The following is a 23,125-nucleotide window of genomic DNA, read 5'->3' as shown; positions in this document are numbered from 1 at the left end:
TTACCAAATTGTCACTCCCTGATCCATATATAGTTGTCTTACCCTTGTCGCAATCTTGCTAGATATGATAGTAATGAAGTTTCGCCTTACATCTAGAGTTTGTAGGTTACGAATTTCAGGCATTGTTAATGGAAGCTCCTTTATTTGGTTACACCTTATATCAAGTGTTTTCAGGTTGCAAAGTTTGGAGATTGTCAATGGAAGCTCCTTTATTTGGTTACACCTTGCATCTAGGACTTGTAAGCTCTGCAGGTCAAATATGGTTGGTGGAAGCACTTCAATGGAATTATATCCAATATCCAGAATTTGTAGGTTTTGGAGCTTGCCGATCACCGATGAGACATCTTTTAGGCATGTCTGCTTCAACCCCAAGTACCTTAGATGGATGAGTTTCCCAATTGCATGCGGCACCTCTGAAAGCTGTACACACTCAAGATCCAAGACTCTGATCAATTGAAGATCTCCAATGCAATCCAGCTTACTAATTTCAAGAATATCTGTATACTTTCCAAAGAGCAATACAGTCCGGAGGCCAGAAATTGAGAATATTGGAGGAATAATGGCAGAATGAATACCAACTCGGCGAGCTTCGGTTGGGCACTCACAATCAAGGCCTGTGTAAAAGTCAAGAAAATTGGCTTTCTTGGCATTTAACACGGCAACCTCTAGCAGAAATTGAGGGACACGGCATGATTTAATACTCCCATCTGATCTCAGATTTACAGATTGAATCAAGCTCCTGTGATGCAGCTGCTCTAAGTATTCCTCTGCAACCTCCTGCTGTGTCCTTCCATCACTTGGATGAATAAACCCCTCAGCTATCCACAGCCTCAGCAACTTCTGTGTGGGGATCTCATAGTTGGCTGGAAAGATACTGCAATACAAAAAGCACCATTTCAAGTGATTGGGTAACTGGTAATAACTCAAAGCTAGTGTCTGTAAACATCGTTCTGGGAATCGACTGAGATTATGATTTTCACTTTGAAGCACTTTCAGTAGATCAATTTGTGACTTTTCTTCCCTTGCCAAGAGCTCTCCTATTTCAACCAATGCAAGGGGCAGGCCTTCATATCTTGCCACAATGTTTATCCCCAACTGCTTCATCTTTGCCACATCCAAATTAGTTTTTCTGGTCATGAATATCTTCTTATAAAGCAATTCCCAGCTTTTCTCCTTGTCTAATAAGCGCAAGTCATGAGGATTGCTATTTGGATCAATATATAAAGCCGTGGCCTTATTACGAGTAGTGATCAATATTCTGCTTCCCTTCATCCCACATGGCAGAGCGCCTTTCAGTTCATCCCATACTTGATTGTCCCATACATCATCTAGGACTATCAAGTACCTTTTCTCCTGCAAGAACTCAGAGAGATTTGCCTCCAAATCTTTCTGACTCATCATCTCATATGTTTCTCTCATGGGTTCTGAAATTTGCCATGCCATGTTCACTAAGAGCTCTCTCCCTTTATATTTTTGAGAGACATACCCAAGCACGGCATTCAAAATGACTCTCGACATCATCATGACGGTAGATTCTCTTAGCAAGAGTAGTCTTACCTGAACCGCCCATGCCAACTATGGAGACCACAGAAAGTTGTTTATCTGGATGGATCAATCGTGCAAGCAGTCTCTTCACATCCTCATCCAAACCAACAACAGCTTGCTCTTCATAAAGAATGGCAGACCTTATTCTATCTCTCAATGCTTCGCTGATGAGCTCTGCTTCAGAGCTTGTATCTCCAAAAACACAAGCTGGTCTTCGCTTCAAGATCTTCTGAATCTCAACTGTGATCAGTTCCATCTTCTTGCAGAACTCCTTGTGGCCATTACTAGGATTTTTGTACTTCTCAATGAGGAAGGTGTCAATAACATCCTCTACACGGTGAGAAAAATCCATCACATTCCTCAACCAATTTTCCATACCCTCATCTCTCTGTTTTGCCTCCACATCTTTCAGAAACACTTGAAGTTGTTTCAATTCTCCTTCAATTGTCTCTATTTGCTCATGTACAACATGAGGAATACCTGCTTCTTTGGCAAGCATGTCAGAAAGTCTGCATAGAAGAAAGGAAACATTAAGTTCAGCCATCTCCCCTCCTTTCTCAAAGATGGTGAATCAGATAGATGAGAGCCTTCTCCAAATATGTAAACACTTCAAACATGGCTACCATTTCTCTGCCTCAACACCCACATGGTTGACTTTCTTGCATGGTGCAGAACATCTCATAGCTCTTTTGTTTACTGAGTCAATCATAGGTCTTTTGTTTACTGAGCCATAGGTCTTTGTTTATTGAGTCAACTCTCTCTCTCTCTCGGTTGGTTGAAAAACCAAAATCAGAATAGTAATTTTTATTTCAAGTTGTCACTGCTCAACAATCAAGTTCTTTTCTCTCAAGTGACTAATCATCCTATGAGCTCTTTAGGGAAGTTGACTCCTTCCATAAGCCGTGTGCTTGAGCATTCCTTATTCATCAAGGAACTAATGTTTGCTATTCCTTGAGCAAATACTCTGAGGATGAAAGGAACAAGTCTTGTATTTGATGGAGGGCCAGCTCACCACCCAGTGACAGGGCCAGCTCACCAACCAGCAACAGCTCACAGTAGGGAGGATCATGCATCATCTAGCGAAAATCATGCAAAGGATAACAAGATAATTCCATGCATTGGATAACACTGGGAGATCGGACGGTGGATATCAAGGCAGAAAAGGTGACAGTCTGGCCTCCAATTCAGAAAAAGGTGACACACGATGGGGGCCCAGGTTAAGAAACTACCTCAGATCTTTTAGCAACCAACTAAATTCAATGTAGTTTCTTGACTCAAACCAAAAATCCAGAAAAAAACTTTCAAATAAAGTGGGTTGTTAATTCTCTACACTATCATGTAAATAGTGGGTGACTTGTTACATGGTGGACATTAACTAAAAATGATAGCATTTTAGAAATCACCATAATTCGTAGTTTACAATTATTTTCTTTTTTTTTTTTAATTATTTAGACGGGCAATTTCCAATTGGTTAATGGTTAAACCACCTCACTCCTACCCAAAGAGTTGAATAGTTAGGTGGGATGATCTTCTCATAGATATTAGCCAACGTTCTTTGATTGATTTGGATCTACCTATACCGTTATTTGTTTGACCCGATCCGTTTGCAGCCCCAAAATTCCAACAGCCACCCATGACCCAACTGTGAACTGTGATTCTGTGAAAGCATTTACGCCCACCCGCCTCCATGCCCCCGTCTCAGTTTTCAATCCATCTACGTTCCAATACCTTCTTACCCTATTTTTCCTGTTTCTTGGTGATCAACACGAACCCAAGCAAACCAAACTCAAAACTAAATCCTACACAAAAAGAAACCCAAAGAGGAAGAAGAAAGAGAAGGAAGAAGCATCTGCAGATTCCCGAACTGCAGTAGTTCAATGGCAAAGAGAGACCCTGAGATCATCACAGACAAGGATGCTATGAGGAAGTGGTCAAGGTCCATGAGAGCCCAAGGCAAGTCCATTGGCTTAGTCCCTACAATGGGTTACCTCCACCAAGGCCACATTTCACTCGTCAAGGAAGCTCAGAAACACAGCGACCTAATTGTGGTCTCAATCTATGCCAACCCTGGTCAGTTCGCTCCATCTGAAGATTTGGCAACATACCCATCTGATTTCCAAGGCGATATCGAGAAGCTCAGGTCACTGTCTGGTGGGGTTTATGTTGTGTTTCACCCTCAAAACCTATATGACTATGGAACCAATGGAGATGAATCAGGAAAAAATGGCAGTAGCAATAGTTGCAGCAGTAGAGATGACAAAGAAACGAGAGGAGAGGGATCAGCAGTGTCGTGCATTGAGGAGAGACAATCTGGGCATGAGACATGGGTTAGAGTTGAGAGGTTGGAGAAGGGAATGTGTGGAAAGAGGAGGCCAATTTTCTTCAGGGGCGTTGCCACTGTTGTGACCAAATTGTTCAATATTGTGGAACCTGATATAGCCATCTTTGGGAAGAAGGATTATCAGCAGTAGCGAATCATCCGTAGAATGGTAATATTGCAAATTTTGCAGCTGGTTTTATAGCTTCATCAGAAAAATTAAATTAGCAATGGTCCTACACATGTTATTTGGGGTACTTCAAAAGTTACATCTGTTTACTGTAATGCTTACATGTTTGAAGCTTCTCAATTGTTTTTACAATATCCTTGCTTCATGGAGTAACTCATCTCTTAGACAAGAAGCTTAATGCCATAAAATGTTTCCCAATTGTCTATGTCATGCAGTCTTTACCCATCAACAAGTCATTATCAAGAGCTAAATTTGCTGTACAAACTGGTCAAGTTTCATGCAAAGAATTGATAAATTCAGTCATGCAAGAAATATCTGAATCTGGTGGTAAAATTGATTATGCTGAGGTATGGTTTCCACACATGCCTGTATTTTCTCATGAAGTTAGTACATAGTTGTACAATAAGAATCAAGTTCTTTTTTGTTTCACTTTGCTAGAATTTTTTTTGAGAATTAAGAAAGATACATGACCAACTAATATGGAAAACATATAGAAATTATTAGTAATCAGCAGAGTATTTTATTTTTTTCATGTAATCCTCTGTTTGCAGATTGAGGACCAGGAGAGTCTAGAAGCAGTTGAAGAGATTAAGAAGCCTATTGTATTTTGCATTGCTGCCTGGTTTGGTAAGGTTAGGCTGATCGACGATATAGAGATCAGTGTATAATATAAAGGTCATCTTCCTTTCAAGTTACAGCACAAGCTATCAGGTTAGAATATATGCTTAAAGTTCTGTATGGAACCATAACTTGATTCACAAAACTTTGGATCCTCAATCTCTGCTTAGAACCTTACAAAATTTTAGTACATAGGTATTTATTCTTCCTTTCTTTTGAAACATTTCAAACCAAATGTGGAAATAAATTTTAACTCTTATGTTCCTTTCCCCATGTTTACTGAATAAAATGCCATCTACAATCACGTTATTTTCATCGTTCTTTGATTATTAAACTTTCTTAAGCATCTCCTTTTTCAGTTTATGTTTGCTAAGTGTTTTCTAGAGAAGAATAAGTTTCTTGATAATCACTTTGGGTTAACCCTCGAAGCGACAGATACAATGGGTTAACCCTCAATCTATGTTTGCTAAGTGTTTTCCAGAAAGTTCAGTGCATCCTTCTGGTGTTTGAGCTTAAATTTACATTCTTGCTTATAGCAGAAAACTTCTGATTCAAACAGTTATCTTTATGCGTAAAAATTACCACTGGTTTGAACATTGTGACTTGACTTGTTTACTTCATCAGTAAGCGGTTCATACTCCCAAGGTGCTTGCTGGTCTTTTACTATCATTCCTTCAGCTTGATCACATTCTGTCAATCTCCAAGAATCATTGCCCTTATAAGATATAATTCTGCTCCTAGTTTAAGTTCTTCCTGCAGTCCCCACTCCCCACACTTGTATTGTTTATGGAGTTATTGACTACTGATGAGGCAGCTGCAGCCATGAAGTGTCTCCCTCTTGATCAATGCAAACACATGAAATAGCTAATTTAGATCGTCATAATTAGTGATCTACAGTCAACTGGGGGATCAACAATAGGAGCATTTCTGATAAATAAAATTTCATACCTATTCACTTTTACTTGGTTGAAAGATCAAGAGAATTTACTGGTATACTGGCAGATGGACAAATTATGTCGTGTTTAAGAGAGAAAGTACTACTCACCTATCTGTTCACTGATCAGTGCAAATTTGCAAGAATGTTATGGTTTGGCGCTCAGCTGGTGTGGAGATTAGGTGATAAAATCACCTTTCTTATCAATCTATTCAAGACCTTTCTTGAAGATGTCCAATACTCAGACATAATAAAGTGATGAAACTGCAACTTCTCATCTATATATATTTTGGTTAATATGGAAAACCCGAAAAGGTAAAATGGTAGATTTTTCATGGAATAACCTGAATCCAATTCAGGTATTTCAGAAGACAGAGGCATTAAAGCAACATCTTTGGACTGCTAGTTACCAGGCTAGTGCTCTGAGTGGATTGAACCCAAATATTAGAGAGGACTGCTGTCATGTTATAAGCAGGTGCCCACAGATCCAACTGTAAATCCACTCAATCCATCAAGCTTCCAGGACAACTTATCCTCAGTTGCTATACCACACAACTAGAAACTCACATATTGCTTGACTAGTACCCTCATCAAGAAGCCATCTTAGCTGGACATCGTCCCACATTCTGCAGTTATCAAAGAGCAGCACAATGCATTCATATTGTTCTCAGCATTGGTAAAGCATAGAAAAAAGCAAGAGTTCATAAGTCTTGCAACATGTGTTTTGATAAGTTGTGATAGCCTCCTCTCTAGGATCCATGGGAGTTGAATCATTGACAGAGACCACCATTGTGGTTTCATTTATTTATTAGACCACAGAAAGCAATGTTAAAATTCTGGGTGAAAAACTTTAGACTCAGCAATGGAATCTAGATAACAGAAGAAAAAAAGAAAACAGAAGGGTAAATGACTTAAAACATACCCTGGATTTTCACAAATTGACTTAAACATTCCCTGAGTTTTTTAATTGGACTTGAACATACCTTGTGTCCATTGATAAACATGCAAGAGCCTCAGGACAGAAACCAAACTACCACATAAGTCGGCTTTATTTTTCTCCAAGAATTTTCATCTTAAATTTCAAAAATTATTGAGAAGAAAATGAAAATTCCAAAGCAAATTGGAAGGCAAAAACACTTAGGCGCCCCCATCTTAAACAAGGAATCCTTCTATGAGTGTGTAGAAAAAGTAAAAAGCAAATTGGAAGGATGGCGGAGTAAAACCCTATCTATTGCGGGTGGGTCACTATGCTAAAGTCCAGAATTGGGAACATGAGCATATTCCAATTTCCTAAACACACCACAAGAAAAATAGACAAATTGCAAAAGAAATTCTAATAGAGTAATAAGAATGACAAGAAACCGTTCTGCTTAGAGAAATGGAATAATGTCTGCATGCACAAAAGCAATGGTGGCTTAGGAATTAGAAAAGCAGAACTTATTAATTATTCGGAAAATTTGAAGAAACCTGTAAGGTAAAGACAACTTTTGGGAAAGAGTGGTAAAAGCTTAGGGCCGTTGGAGGATAACAGGGTCCTAAATAAAGGGATTGCACAAGATTTATAGCAGGTCCGATAGGAATATCACCAATCATAATATCAGAAATGAGAGCAGACTTGGAAGCCCATAAACTAACCAAGTTGATGTAGGCGCAGGTGGCAAGGCCCAGGATGGTGCCGGATGCAATCCTGGCCGTCCGCTGTTAACCACTCATTAGCTCTCGAGTGATCTCGTCTAAGCACTCTTCTTAGGCCTCGTCCAAGCCCTCTCATACGTTTGACTAACTTGATCGTCGGAGTTTCCGCCCCTAGGATAGCATCCGGGGCCTCTGACGTATTCTCTTACTCTCAGGTTGAACACATTGGCCTCGGCCATAGGAAGCGGATTTACCTTGTTTCCCTCGGTCCCATCCTTGGCAGCAACACAAGTCTTTAAGATGCAGCTGAGCCATCATTGAGGGAGACTCAAAGACTATGATAGAAGTTCTATGAGGTTCATGTTAGACAATGTGCATGTGACATTCAATCCTTAACGAGAGTAGGAAGATCATCAAGCAAGAGCACATTAAAGTCACGTACTAAATGTTGTGGGTCCTCCTCAAGTGGGGGCCCACAACCCTTTAATATATATATATAAAAAAGGAATAAAAAAAAACCTATCTCACGAAATCTTTTTTTTTTCTTATTTCCAGCATGTGTGCGTGCCGCGTCTTCAACCTTCAACAAGAGAAGATTTTTGCTCACTTTCTTCATCAAATCGGGTGGTCGTTTGTGCTTCATTTTTGATGATTTTTCAGTATATTGTTCCTGACATCGTGGGATTTAATCTGTATGGTCAGATTTTCGTTTCTTCGTCTCTTTTGGTTGGGCTGTTTGTACCTTATTGTGGGTTATTTGGACTGTTTTTGGTGATTTTCACTAGTTGATTGTGAGTAGGGGCTTGTGGTGAATCCTTTTTGTCTGGAGATTTTACTGGACTAGGTCCCGTGGTTTTTACTCCTTACATTGAGGAGGTTTTCCACGTTAAAAATTGTGTGTTCCCTTGCCTATTTATTTTGATGTCTTCTTAGCATTACCTATTGTCAGGATATTTGGTCTACCATATATTTTTTACTCCTCAAGGTTCATTCAAGCGGGAAAGGTTTATTGTGTTTATTACATTGTGTTGTTGCTTCCGTTGTACGAACACCTTCCCTTTCCAACAACTGGTATCAGAGCTAGGTTATTTGTTTGTGGATTTGTTTGATTGAATGATGGGGCCTAATTATGGTAGAATGATTAGTTTGAATGGCATCAATTACCACAAGTGGAGAGGAAAAATGAAGGATCTACTATTTGTGAAAAAGTTACATTTACCAGTTTTTTCTACTCAAAAACCTGAAAATAAATCTGATGAAGAATGGGCTTTTGAGCATGAGATGGTCTGTGGCTTTATTCGACAATGGGTAGATGATAATGTTTTGAATCATATTACTAATGATTCACATGCCAGAACCTTGTGAGATAAGCTTGAGACTTTGTATGCCTCTAAATCTGGGAACAATAAATTATTTTTGCTGAAATAGGCTATGAATTTGAGGTACAAGGAAGGTACTCCTATTTCTGATCACATAAGTGAATTTCAGGGGTGCTTTGATTAATTGTCCAACATGGATATTAAATTTGAAGGTGAAATTTTGGGACTTTGGTTGCTTAATATTTTACCTGACTTTTGGGAAAATTTGCGTGTGACTTTGTCCAGTTCTACTCCTGGTGGTGTAGTGACCTTGGAATATATAAAAACTGTTGTTTTGAATGAAGAAGTCAAACAACGAACTCAGCAGGCATCCTCTTCTCAGTTAGAGGTTTTGATTACTGAAAACAGGGGAGAAGCAATGATAGAGACCAAGGACAAGGTAGTAGAGGTAAAAGTAAGGCTAAAAGCAAATCAAGGTCTAAGTACAAAAACCTTGAATGCAACTATTGAGGTAAAAATGGACATATCAAAAGATTTTGTTTTCAACTGAAGAAGGACAATAAAGGTAACAAATGTAAGCAACAAAATAAAGATAATGACAATGATGATCGTGTTGCCACCACCACTGCAGGTGATCTTATGATTGTTTGTGATGAGAATTTGATTAATGTTGCTTGTGATGAGACAAGTTGGGTTGTTGACAATGGTGTCTGTTTTCATGTTATATCGAGAAATGATTTTTTCACATCTTATACTCCGGGTGAATATGGGGTTTTAAAGATGGGTAATAATGGTTTGTCAAAGGTGATTGGCATTGGCACTATTTGTCTAGAAACAAATAATGGGACTAAATTGATTTTGAAAAATGTCAGACATGCACCAGACATTCGTTTGCATCTGATTTCTACCAGTGTTCTTGATGATGATGGTTATGTTAGTACCTTTGGTAATGGATAGTGGAAACTCTCTAAAGGTTCTTTGGTTGTGGCACGTGGAAAGAAGTGTTCTGGTCTGTACTGGACCAAGACTTCAGTTTCCATTGATGGTGTGAATGCAGTTGAGTGTGATAACTCGTCAGAGTTATGGCATAAGAGACTTAGCCACATCAATGAGAAGGGACTTGATTGTTTGGCCAGGAAGAATCTACTTTCAAGTTTCAAAGGTGCAAGGTTAGAAAAGTGTGCTCACTGCTTGGCTGGGAAACAAAATAGAGTCTCTTTCAAGAGCCATCCTCCCTCTAGGAAATCAGAGTTGCTTGAGTTGGTGCATTCAGATCTCTGTGGTCCGATAAGACAAAAACGTTTGGTGGTGTACTTTATTTTGTTACTTTTATTGATGATCATTCAAGATAACTTTGGGTTTATGTCTTGAAGAGTAAAGACCAGGTACTTGGTGTCTTTAAACAATTTCAGGTTTCTGTTGAGAGGGAAACAGGGAAGAAACTGAAATGTATTCACACTGATAATGGTGGTGAATATTGTGGACCGTTTGATGAGTACTGCAGGCAACAGGGTATTAGACACTAGAAGATGCCCCCTAAGACTTCTCAGCTTAATCGCCTGGCAGAGAGGATGAATAGGACATTGATGGAGAGAGTTAGATGTTTGCTTTCAAAAGCAAAGTTGCCTGGATCTTTTTGGGGTGAGGTTTTATATACTGTTGCACATGTTATTAATTTATCTCATGTTGTTGCTTTGCAGGCTGATGTTCCTGACAGGGTGTGATACGGAAAAGATGTGTTCTATGACCACTTACGTATCTTTGGCTGTAAAGCATTTGTGCATGTGCCAAAAGATGAAAGGTCCAAATTAGATGTCAAGACAAGATAGTGTATCTTCATTGGCTATGGTCATGATGAATTCGGCTATAGATTGTACGATCCAGTTGAAAAGAAGCTTGTAAGAAGTCGTGATGTTATTTTTATGGAGGATCAGACCATTGAGGATATTGATAAGGCAGAGAAATCAGAGTCTTCGAGTACTGATGGGCTGGTTGATCTTAATCCAGTTCCTGAGACACATATGCCCAGTGTAGCTGAGTTTGGTAATCGTGATGATGGCCAAAATCATATTCATGATGATTTGGTTGAGGATAATGATGATGATGTTGCTGATGATATTGATGCTTCTGCCAGTGGTGCTATTGGTGAACCTGTTGCCCCACTTAGAAGGTCTTCTAGACAGCATATTCCCTTTACTCACTATTCGTCTAATGAATATGTGCTTCTCATTGATGGGAGAGAACCTGAATGCTACAAAGAGGCTATGGTGTCTAAGCACAAGAAAGAATGGGTTGCCGCTATGAATGATGAGATGAAATATTTGGTTGACAACTATACTTTTGAGTTGGTCAAGTTGCCTAAGGACAGGAAAGCTTTGCAAAATCGATTGGTTTACAGGTTAAAAACTGAGCAGAATACTTCTAATCCACGATACAAAGCTAGATTAGTTGTTAAAGGCTATCATTAGAAAAAAAGAATCGACTTTGAGGAGATTTTCTCGCCTGTTGTCAAAATGTCTTCTATCCGAGTTGTTCTTGGTTTGACAGCCAGTCTTGATTTAGAGGTTGAGCAGATGGATGTAAAAATTGCTTTCCTTCACGGTGATTTGGAGGAGGAAATTTACAGGGAGCAACCAGAAGGTTTCGTGGTGAAGGGTAAAGAAGATTATGTCTACAGATTGAAGAAAAGTCTATATGGGTTAAAACAAGCCCCGAGGCAATGGTTCAAGAAGTTAGAGTCTGTTATGATCCAACAGGGATTCAAGAAAACTACCTCTGACCATTGTGTTTTTGTGCAAAAGTTTTCTGATAATGACTTCATCATTTTATTATTCTATGTTGATGACATGTTGATTGTTGGTCATAATTGTTTTAGAATTGACAGGTTGAAAAATGAGCTTAGTAAGTCTTTTGCAATGAAAGACTTGAAACCAGCAAAACATATACTTGGCATGCAGATTACTCGTGACAGAGAGGCCAATGAGTTGTGGTTATCTCAAAAGAAGTATATTGAGAAAATACTTCAGCGGTTTCATATGGATAAAGCTAAAGTGGTAAGTACACCTCTTGCTTTACACTTTAAGCTTAGTACTAGAAAAGCTCCTTCTAGTGATAAAGAAAAAGAAGACATGCAACGTATTCGTTATGCATCTGCAGTAGGAAGTTTAATGTATGCAATGGTTTGCATAAGGCCTGATATAGCTCATGCAGTTGCTGTTGTTAGTCGTTTTCTAACCAATCCAGGTAGAAAACGTTGGACTGCTGTGAAGTGGATATTGAAATATCTCTGGGGTATTTCTAGTTTAAAACTCTGTTTTGGAATTGGGAAGCCTATTCTTTGCAGTTATATAGATTCAAACATGGCTGGGGATGTCGATTCTAGAAAGTCTACTTCTGGCTATTTGATTACCTTTGCAGGGGGAGTTGTGGCCTGACAGTCTAGGTTGCAGAAGTGTGTTGCATTGTCTATGACTAATGCTGAATTCATTGCTATTATTGAAGCATGTAAGGAATTGCTTTGGATGAAAAGGTTTGTGCATGAACTTGGTTTCACTCAACAGAGGTATGTCTTATATTGTGATAGTCAGAGTGCTATCCATCTTGGCAAGAATCCTACTTTTCACAGTAGATCTAAACATATTGATGTGTGGTATCATTAGATACGGGATGTTCTGGACTCTAAGTTGATAGAACTTGAAAAGATTCAAACAAATGATAATGGTTCAGACATGTTGACAAAGACTCTGCCAAGAGGAAAGTTTGAAGCTTGTCGTTTGATTGCCGGTTTGGCATTTGCCTCCACTTGAGTCGGAGGGGTAGTTTGTTGTGGGTCCTCAAGTGGGGGCCCACAACCCTTTAATATATATAAAAAAAGGAACCTAAAAAAAAACCTATCTCACGAAATCTTTTTTTTTTCTTCTTTCTAGCATGCGTGCCGTGTCTTCAACCTTCAACGGGAGAAGATTTTTGCTCACTTTCTTCATCAAATCGGGTGGTCGTTTGTGCTTTGTTTTTGATGATTTTTCAGTATATTGTTCTTGACATCGTGAGCTTTAATTTGTACGGTCAGCTTTTCGTTTCTTCGTCTCTTTTGGTTGGGTTGTTTGTACCCTATTGTGGGTTATTTGGACTGTTTTTGGTGATTTTCACTAGTTGATTGTGAGTAGGGGCTTGTGGTTAATCCTTTTTGTCTGGAGACACTTTGCTGTACTTATTATATCTTTATAGTGGAGATTTTACTGGACTAGGTCCCGTGGTTTTTACTCCTCACATTGAGGAGGTTTTCCACATTAAAAATTGTGTGTTCCCTTGCCTATTTATTTTGATGTCTTCTTAGCATTACCTATTGTCAGGATATTTGGTCTACCGTATATTTTTTACTCCTCAAGGTTCATTCAAGTGGGAAAGGTTTATTGTGTTTATTACATTGTGTTGTTGCTTCCGTTGTGCGAACACCTTCCCTTTCCAACACTAAAAGCCAAGAAGAGGCGAAGTGAATCGATAACATTATTGGTGTAATTTGAACATGTATTTATAATACAAGAGATTGAAATCAACTAGAATTCAATAGAACTTTAACTAAACTATGGCAATTGATGAAGAAATGAGATGTTAATGTGGACAACAAAACAGAGTAGTCACAAAACAAAGTAGAGTTGTAACACACTCCAACATAGGCTATTATCCCTCCTCAAGGTAAACGTGGGTTGACCATGTTTAACTTGGATCTCAATCATTCAAAATGACAATGATTAAGAGCCTTTGTATGTCCATTTGCTAGGGATGGGTTTGAGCCAAGCCGAGCCGAATATTTGAATATTTGAGCTCAGCTCATAGAAATTGTGCTAGGCTTGAGCTTGAACTTGAGCTCGACTTGGTTCAAAAGTTCGCAAATTCGAGCTCAACTCAGTTTGAGTTCAACTGTAAGCCAAGCTTTTTCTAAAAAATAAAATTATACATATAAAAATATTTTTTTTTATCTTACATACAAAAGATTAAGAATTATAAAAATTATTTATTATTATACATACATACATAATTATAAAATTATTTTATTTTACAACAAAAAAATAAAAATTATACAAAGTATTTACTATTATACATAAAAAATAAAAATATTATATATAATTAAAATTATTTATTATATATAAATGTTTATATGTATGTATAATAAAAATTATTTATTTATTATACTAGGCTTGATTAGGCTCACGAGTCGGGCTTCATTGGACACGAGCTTGGCTCGAAACTCAGTTTAAACCGAGCCAAGCTGAGCTCAAATAGCTTGTGAGAAACTTGCCTCGTGGCCACCCCTGCTATCTGCCAACTGATCAATTGAAGCTACAAACTAGACCACCATATTGCATTTGGTAACATGATCTCAAGCAAAATGTATGTCTATTTACATATGTTTTGACCAAGAACTGTATTAGCTACAAGTAACGTCGTGCTCAGGTTTGAGGCATAGAATAGTGTAGGTGTAGTGCACAAGGTGAAGCCAAGTTCTTATATAAGAGAATGAATTCACACCAAGGTTTGAGGCATCTACAACAAAGGACCTATATTCAAATTTACTCAATCTGGATACAGTCTTTTGTTTCTTAGACGACAAAGAGATCAAATTATTTCTAAGAAAAGTGCAGAAGCCACTTTGAGATTTATGGTCGTCAGAATCATAAGCCCAATTAACATCAAAGAGGTGCAGAGACAATCAAGGGTTGATGGAGTAATACATAAACAATAGTGCATGTATTGACAAACTTTACTAATTAAGAACACCACATCAGGCCTAGTAGGAGAAAGGTATTGAAGAGAACCCATCATTTTACAATAGAGTTAAGCATCAACAAAAGGAATACCAACAACAAACACACTAAAGGTAGCAAATAGAGGTGTGCTGATGGGCTTTGCATAAAAAATACCAACGGTATTGAGAAATTTTGAAACATACTAGTAATTAAGCTTATGTGATGCACGTGAGAAATTTTTCTTCATATTAATTACTTGAAAATTTTTTATATATCATAGTTAAGATAGAAATTGAAAATTAAAAAAAGTAGCAATATGATTAAAAATAAACTTAAATGCTTGTAGCAAATAACAATTATTATTATTATTATTATTATTATTGTTGTTGTTGTTGTTGTTGTTGTTGTTATTATTAAATTGTGTATTCCATTTCTATTATAAATAAAAATAACTTTTATCTTAACAATTTTTTTTATTTAATATGATGAATATATAACATTAGAAATGTTCTCAAATATTTTTGACAAAATTTTTGTAGCAAATAACAATTATTATTATTGTTGTTGTTGTTATTGTTATTAAATTTTGTATTTCATTTCTATCATAAATAAAAATAACTTTTATATTAACAATTATTTTTATTTAATATAATGAATATATAACAATAGAAATGTTCTCAAATGTTTTCGACAAAATTTTGTACATTTTCACTTTGGTGTTGTATCTTTTTTTATATATTTATTATTCAATTATGACATCATGGGTTTTTGAAAAGTTGGATCAATGACCCACCATCTAGATAAGAAAATAACTTTACTTTCATATTAGTTTTAAATTAAGGAAAATTATAGTCAGAGCTCGCTATACATTTAAAATTAGGCTACATGTTGGTCCAAAAACCAACAAAACTCTCACAACTAGCTCTACATTTCAAATTATAAAAACCCCTGCTATGTCATCGAAGGCTTATGTGTTGTTTCAAACATGGATTCTTAATCCATGATAGACACAACAAAAAGCTTATACCAAAATTGCCCTTTAATGTTGGGTGATTAGAAAATTAAAAAAAAATGTTTTTAGTTTTTCTCCCACTCCCTTTCTCTCTCTCTCTCACTCTCATAGTCGTCTCTCTCTACTCAACGACTGTGTGATTTGAAAATAAATAAAAATGGTTTTTGGTTTTTGTATTTGCGTTCTCTATATTAATTTCTCTCTTTCTTTCTCTCTCTACTTATCGTTCTCCCTCAATCTCTCTCATTCTCTTTCCCAGTCGATCTCTCCTCCTATAATTTCTCTCCAACTCCCTCTCTCATTCTCTTTCTTTATTTTCTCACAATTATATGGTATTAATCGGATCATATGAAAGAACATGAGACCAACCTGGTATGGTTCAAAAATCATTACACCAATTCGATAAAAATTCTCAAGAAACTCTTGGCTATGAAATTTACACCAACTTGATAGAAATTTATAACTTGATTGTACAAGTGGTTGGTCCATTTATTTCTTTTATACGATCTGATTAATATTGTATAAGTTTGTAAGAAAAATAAAAAAAGAACGAGAGAGGGAGCAGGAGAAAGGCTGAAGGATAACGATAGAGAGAGAGAGAGAGGTTTTGATTTGGCTATAAACCAAAGCTAAGAGAGTAGGAGCGTTAACACAAATTTCGTTTATTCCAATTAGCACAAAATATGGAGACAAATTACAAAATAAATTTGTAATAAAGAAAAATAAACAAGGGAATGAACTCTCTTTGATTTTTTGCTCGATGACGTGAGCAACCTCTAATTAATGGTCGGATTTGGTGAAGATGAGAGTCGCTGGCATGTTTCTCGTACTTCTTAAAGTGTTGATGTAGATTCCTTGATTTTGGTGCTTTGGAAGATTTGATGTAGATTTCTTCACTCCGGGTTTCGTGCTTGATCGGCTATGAAGGATGCTTCTCTAAAAAGGGCCCTTTTGTGGTGGCTTGATCTTCTTTGGAGAGCATGAATCCAAGTGAATTGTAGAGAACTAAGAAGCTCTCCCCATTTTTTTTTCTTTTGATCTTGGAGTTATTGGAATTTGCAGGAGCTTGTAGTTTCTTACAATCCTCAAGTGTTGGTGTCTAAAGGCTTCTTGTAGTGTGATTCTCGAAAAGGGGAAGAACCCTCTTTCTTTCTAGTCAAGGCTATTTATAGCCAAGGATTAAGGCTGCCACCTCAACCCACTTAGCTAACCAATCCATGTGAGTGGGGTGTTGGATTAGCATTAACTCCTATACATGCACCATTATATAGGAGTTAGTAGTCTTACCAATAGGACCACCCTCTTACAATAGGAGATAGGCCAAATTGGACTTAATACACTTGGATCCTTAGGTCAGCAAGACATATTTATGTAGACTTGAGCCTTGGGCCCATGAAGGCCCATATTAATTTGAGAGGGCTATCATGTAAATTAAGTCCACTTATTTGGCTTAAAAAATTCACATGTCTACAAATGCCCCCTCGAGGATGAGGTGATAGAGTTCAATACAGAGTCGATGTCCTCGATGATGTTCAATTTTGATGTTGGATAGTTGGATGCCTATTCCCATTACATTTCAGATTTCTTGATTCTCATCACAAGCTTTTAATACAAGTGTTGGGTGTAATTATCGAACCTGACCAATCTTTGAGAAGCGAGGCTTCTAGTTTGAGAAACCTATTCCCATTACATCCAAGTGCTGGGTGTAATTTTGATGAACTTCTAGTTTGAGAAGTGAGGCTTCTAGGAATGTGATGCATGTGTCAATACTACAATGGTAGTTGCAGTTGATTTGATTACATGAACAATATCTTTCATCAAACTCCCCTTTGACTTGATGAGGCAACAAAGTTGATAACTTCGAATATAGTATCTTGAGATATTCTGCATTCAGAGGGATAGGCATGCTCCCAATTGATCCTTAGCCATAATCACGTGGACCCAGGGTTCGCTCGTTCGCCTCCGCTTTGACAAGACCCCCCTTTTAACAACTATTATGCATTTTTATTTTTCTTAATATAAAAGTTTTATATTAAAGATAAAGAAAAAAAATGAAATCCCCCCTTCCTCCTTCCTCCTCTTAAGGAAGCTTATGCCTCTTGCATTCCGAACTATGCTTCACGCCTCTAGGTAGTGGAATGCCTCTGTGTTTTAAAACATTGATATATTTTTTTAATTTTTATAATCAAATATGCAAAATAATTATTTCATCTATTATGTCCATAAATCCATTCAATTTTTTGTTATATATTTACTTTTCTTAATTTTAATTTAATTTTTAGAATAAAACATGCAAAATAATTATTTGAATAAAAATAAATAATTATTTAGTTTTTAGAAAATTAGAGTAAAACATGAAAAATAATTACTTGATCTATTATGTCCATAATTAGATAGTATGTTTCTATTCCCAACTTCCTGCTTATTGATTATAATACGTTTTTTCATAAAACTCACAAAAATGTGTTATTTTTATGTATAAATAGCTCATTTATGTCTTATATTTAGTGATATTGATGTTTATTTCTGATTTATTAGAGTATTTATAGCATTTCCACGTGTTTCCATGCGCATCTTAATTTTTCGTCCGTATCCATGCATATCTCGATATATCTCTTAAATTTGCCTTTCCGATACACATAGCGTTTCCGATACTTTGAACCTTGACCCAATCACCTTTCATGAGATGCCCCTTCCCATTTGCATTTTCGCCCATGACTAGACTCTTAGCCAAGTTCACAAATTGTTTTATATTTTATACATCTCATCTTCAACAGCAATGCCACAATGCATGAATCTTTAATCGCTCTTCCAATTGATGCATGCAATCAATCCTGGCTTCATATTAGAGAATGGCTATATCTCTGTGTGTTGTTTTCCACCCAAATGCTCCTACCTAGATGGCTATGGTGGCATTCTTACACCTCTACTGTGTCCTCCACTTGAACATGACGATTGAGATCTTTTATAGTCAAAGTGCATTAAGCGAGTTAATTGCAATGAAAGCCCATGAGAAGAATTTTGACCAATGTCAACAGACTTTAACTCATGCTGTTCTCATACGAGGCCTGACCAGAGTTCTTTAGATTCCATGATTAGTTAATCCTTGGTGAATTTCTTAAAGCTCCGTGATCTTTCTCATAAAGCATTGTTATTTAATTCTCCTTCTTGACAAAATATGAATACAAGGCTTCACTTAAAAATACAAACTTGACAAACTTGTGTATAACTTGTCGTCGTATGCCATTGAGTACTAAAATCGCTGCGTTCCTTTGTGTTGAAATTACTATAAACAGTTGCGATCATGTCAATCTTTTGACCTCTTAAGTTCTTGATCTGAAACAAGATTATGAACGATTGCACCAATGTTGCCATCTAAATGGTGTTAAATTCAGCTTGTGGCATGATCACCGTATTGAATTTTCTTCATCCTCTCTCTAATAGATGTATTAGCCCTTTAATTAAGGAAAAGTTGACTTTTTTCTTGTATCCTGTATGCAGGGCCCGTGAATTGGTTTTTTTGGTGCAAGATTTCATTGTCTTGAGGTATCACAGCATCAATGTCCTTCCGTAGTACATGTTGAGTTAGGGTTTCACCATATGGTACATTTGTATGGTTTCATCAGCAACAGGCCCTCACAGACCTTCAATGGTCCAGGGTCCCCAAGTCTAGAGCTTTGTAGACTTTTGGGTCCATGGTCTTTTGGATTTAAGGATTAACTTGCATAGAGCTTCTTCACCAGAGAGTCACAGCATGCGGAGCTTCAACAGTAGTAGGCCCTCATAGACTTTCAATGGTCCGGGGTCCCTAGGTCTAGAGCTTTGTAGACTTTGGGACTGGGGTCTCTTGGATTTAAGGGTTAGCTTGCATAGAGCTTCTTTAGTAGAGAGTCACATCATGCAAAGCTTCATCAATCACATGCCCTCGTAGACCTTCAATGATCCAGGGTCCCTAGGTCCAAAGCTTCGTAGATTTTCGAGTCTGAGGTCTCTTGGATCTAGGGAGTAGCTTGCAAAGAGCTTCTTCACCAGAGGACTTAATGCATGAAGCCTTCTCTTCTTCGAGGTAATGTACTTTTATTTTTTTTATTGTATTAACACTTCTCTTTTGCTTATGCAGGTGATGTCTTCTTTTGGTTCATTTGGCTTTGAAGCTTCATCACCATCTTTAGTACACCCTCCGCCAAAGAAGAAATTGCCTCAAGAAAGAAGATTAACAAAGCCTAAAGACCTAACTGTAAAGGGGTGATATCTCTACTTTACTTGCAGAATGATCAACACACTTATGGTTGTTATTGATGAACTTTTGACAAGTCCTTGTTGTCAACACAAAGTTGAGTAGGAGTAGCTCTTTCAACCTGATGAAGGCATAAAAGATGTGTTGAAAGACAACAATGATAATTTCTCTCCTTGATGATTTGATGGTTGGGCATGTGTGATGCTGAGGAACAATCCTTTGCTAATCTCATAGTATCAGCTTTTTAATTTCTCTAGATTCATCTCTACCTCTCCAACATAGAGTTGTCATGATTCATATAGTGCTAAAGTCCTCTATTGATTCTAGAGAATTTGTTTGACTTCTATGAGATCATATGGGATGAACGCATTCCTTTAACATGGGAGGGAAAAGATTCTTCGTACCCTTTCTAAGGAAGCTTGTTGTGAAGATCTTTACCCACATGAATGAATGGGTGAAGATCAATTGAGATGTCTTCCATTGATAACAAGAAACCCCAAATTGATGTAATGTCTTGTACCTTTGAGGAGGAATGGCAAGGAAAAGAGGAGCAATAATAAAATCAAGTGGAACAACACTTTTCCTTAACCTCCAAAGACAATACTCTAGCAAGAAGCAATAGGAAGATAGTGAAGCACTTGTAGTGGAAAAGCTCAACATGACAAGTTGAAACAATTGAAGGCAGCCAACAAGTAGGAGATGCAAGTCAATGTTAAGTGACAACACAATTTGTAGAAGCATCCATTTCTCTTTGTAAGAGTGTATTTAGTTATGTAAAATTCCAAAAAGTGGTCTTTTTCTTGTAACTGAAACAACTTCTACATTGTAGTCAAATGATGTTGGAAAAGGACTTGATATTTCCTTCTTTTTCTTCTAACAGAGATTCTCATATTTGACATTTGTTTTGTCATTCATAGTTTAGGATCATGCAGGCCAAGAGCATTACAATACAAAATACATTTTTTTTTTGTTTTTGTCGTTCACAGTTTAGGCTCGTGCGGGCCAGGAGTGTTACAACGAAAAAGACTTTGTATTTTTTTTTTTTTTGTTTTGCCATTCGCAGTTTAGGCTCATGCAGGCCAGGAGTGTTACATTGCAAAAGATTAGGAGTAGTACCTCTTAAGGTACTTTCCATTAATAGGCCCAAGACGTAGACCCTCTGGCGTGACAAGGAGATAAGCACCATTAGTGTATACTTCTTCCACCACGTGAGGCCCATTCTATTTAAGGTCAAATTTCTTTCCTAAACGGTGTGAGAGAACGATAGGTCGTCAAACAACAAGGACAAGATCTCCTTTCTGAAAGGAGTGGAGATGGATCTTCTTGTTGAATGCACGAGCCAAATGAGCTTGGTAGCACTCTATTCTTTGCTGAGCTTCTAACCTCTTCTCATCTAGTGCTCGAGCTTAGCTAGTCGTAGCTTTGCACTCTCATCTTTTGTAATTCCCTCTTGGATAGTCATCCTTAGGGAGTTCATTTGTCTCTCTAGGTGAAGTACAGCTTCTACACCATATACTAAAACAAAAGGAGTTGCATTTGTAGCAGTCCGGTAAGATGCCCGATATGCCCATAAGGCCTCATCCAAGCATTCATGCCAATCTCTCTTAGACTTCGACACAATCTTCTTAAGTAATTTACACAAAGTTTTGTTAAAGGCCTCTGCAAGTTCATTGGCCGTTGCATTGTACATGGTTGAAAACATTTGCTTAATGCCAAACTTATAACAAAACTATATCACCAATGCTACTGAGAATGGCTTCCCGTTATATGTGATTGTGTAACATGGAACTCCGTAGCGGTAGACAATGTGAGTTTGGAGGAAGTTGACAACATCTTCTTTCTTTACTTCTCAAAAAGGAATGGCTTCAGCCCATTTGGAAAAGTAATCCGTTGCTACTAGGAGGAAGAGGTGCTGGCGAGAAGACTTAGGCAAAGGACCAACCACATCAAGTCCCCATGCATCAAATGACCACGATGCAATTGTACGATGTAGAGTTTCTGGTGGTTGGTGTATAAAGTCCCCATAGAATAGACATGCCTAACATCTTTTGGCATATTCAGTTGAATCTTATACCATTGTTGGCCAATAGAAGCCCATTTGCTTAAGGTGATCATGGAGCTTAGGTCCTGATTGATGAAAACCACAAATTCCAGAGTGTGCTTGATCAAGTGCACTTTGGACTTCATCTCTGTGGATACACCTCATGTAGACATCATTGTAGGAGCATTTGTAGAGGTTTTCATTTTAGTGTAGGAAACGACGTGCTCGATATTGTATCTCAACTCTACGATTGGGATCTTCGGGCAACTTCCCATGTTGCAAGTAATCGATAAAGGGTTGTCTCCAGTCCTCAACATCTATAGTGAATACAAAAGCCACGTTGCTTTCTTACTCTATCTCTTCTTGAGGTGCCTTAAAGGGAAGAACCCATTTTGCACAAATGGGTATTGTTGTTGCTTCATCACCCGCCAATGCTAAGACTGCCGCTATATTAGCAAGGCATCTGCTTGCTTGTTTTCGCTTCTAGTACATGTTCAATAGTAGCATGCTCGAACTCCTTTAATAATTGGATTGCATAATGGTGGTAGGGAACTAAGTCGTCCTTGTGCACCTCATACTCTGTCTTCAATTGGTTAATTACCAATTTTGAATCCCCATATACTGCGAGGTGGTGAATTTTCAAGTCAATAACCATTTTTAAGCCAATGATTAAAACTTGATACTCTGCCATGTTGTTAGAGCAAAACTCAGTTAAGAGAAATGAGTATATGAGGATTTCTCTTTGTGGCGAGACAAATACAACACTGACACCTACACCATCCTTGCATGCTTCTCCATCGGAGAACACCATCCATGCTGGTAAGATGTTTGGAATAGGGTGATCTACAAGAAGGTCTGCTAGTACCTGTCCTTTCACGGCCTTTTGTGGGACATAGATGATGTCAAATTTTGATAAGAGGAGAGCCCATTTATCTAGTCTCCCTGAAAGTACAAGTCATGTCATGATGTACTTGAGGGGGTCTGCCTTTGAGATAAGGTAAACAGTATGTGCCAACATGTAATATCGTAGCTTCTTCCTAGCAATGAGAGTGAGACAAGTATTCTCTGTGGGTGAATAGTTCAACTCGGTTCCTATTAGTGTCTGACTGAGGTAGTAGAGTGTATTCTCTTGCCCTTCCTCATTGACTTGTGCCAACAAGGATCCCAATGTCTGTTCTTGTGCTATGATGTATAAGATGAGCGGCTTCTTAGGAATTGGTGTGGCAAGTACTAGGGGTTTGAGGAAGTATTGCTTTATGTTTTCTAAGGCATTTTTGCAGGTCTCATCCCACTCAAATTGGACATCCTTTTTTGTTTTCTTGTTGAATGGTTGACAACGTCCTACCAGGTTGGAGATGAACCGTCGAATGTAAGCTAGCCGTCCTTGAAGACTCTTCAATTCTTGTAGGTTTCAAGACACTGGCATGTTTTGGATGGCATCAATCTTTAATTGATCAATTTCAATTCCTCGATGGCAAACAATGAACCCGAAAAACTTGTCTGAGGTGACTCCAAATGCACACATGAGAG

General features: G+C 37.7%; 1 protein-coding gene and 1 pseudogene across 2 annotated transcripts; one reads left to right on the top strand and one right to left on the bottom strand.

The window, feature by feature from the left end:
* On the bottom strand, nt 1-1,443 carry LOC104585852 (disease resistance protein RPP13-like). The gene has a single exon (XM_010242862.2). The coding sequence runs from the start codon at nt 1,441-1,443 to the stop codon at nt 1-3; it is 1,443 nt and encodes a 480-aa protein (XP_010241164.2).
* A 1,704-nt stretch (nt 1,444-3,147) lies between these two features.
* Nucleotides 3,148-4,983, top strand: LOC104585835 (pantoate--beta-alanine ligase-like; annotated as a pseudogene). Its single transcript, XR_016082652.1, has 3 exons — nt 3,148-4,136; nt 4,268-4,399; nt 4,604-4,983. The product of XR_016082652.1 is annotated as a pantoate--beta-alanine ligase-like (transcript).
* The last annotated feature ends 18,142 nt before the right edge of the window (nt 4,984-23,125 follow it).

This window comes from Nelumbo nucifera, chromosome 1 (assembly GCF_055504915.1).
Source record: "Nelumbo nucifera cultivar China Antique chromosome 1, China Antique-T2T, whole genome shotgun sequence".
Taxonomy (NCBI): domain Eukaryota; kingdom Viridiplantae; phylum Streptophyta; class Magnoliopsida; order Proteales; family Nelumbonaceae; genus Nelumbo; species Nelumbo nucifera.
The sequence above is the reverse complement of the archived record's forward strand: the minus strand, read 5'-3'. Positions and strand labels throughout refer to the sequence as shown.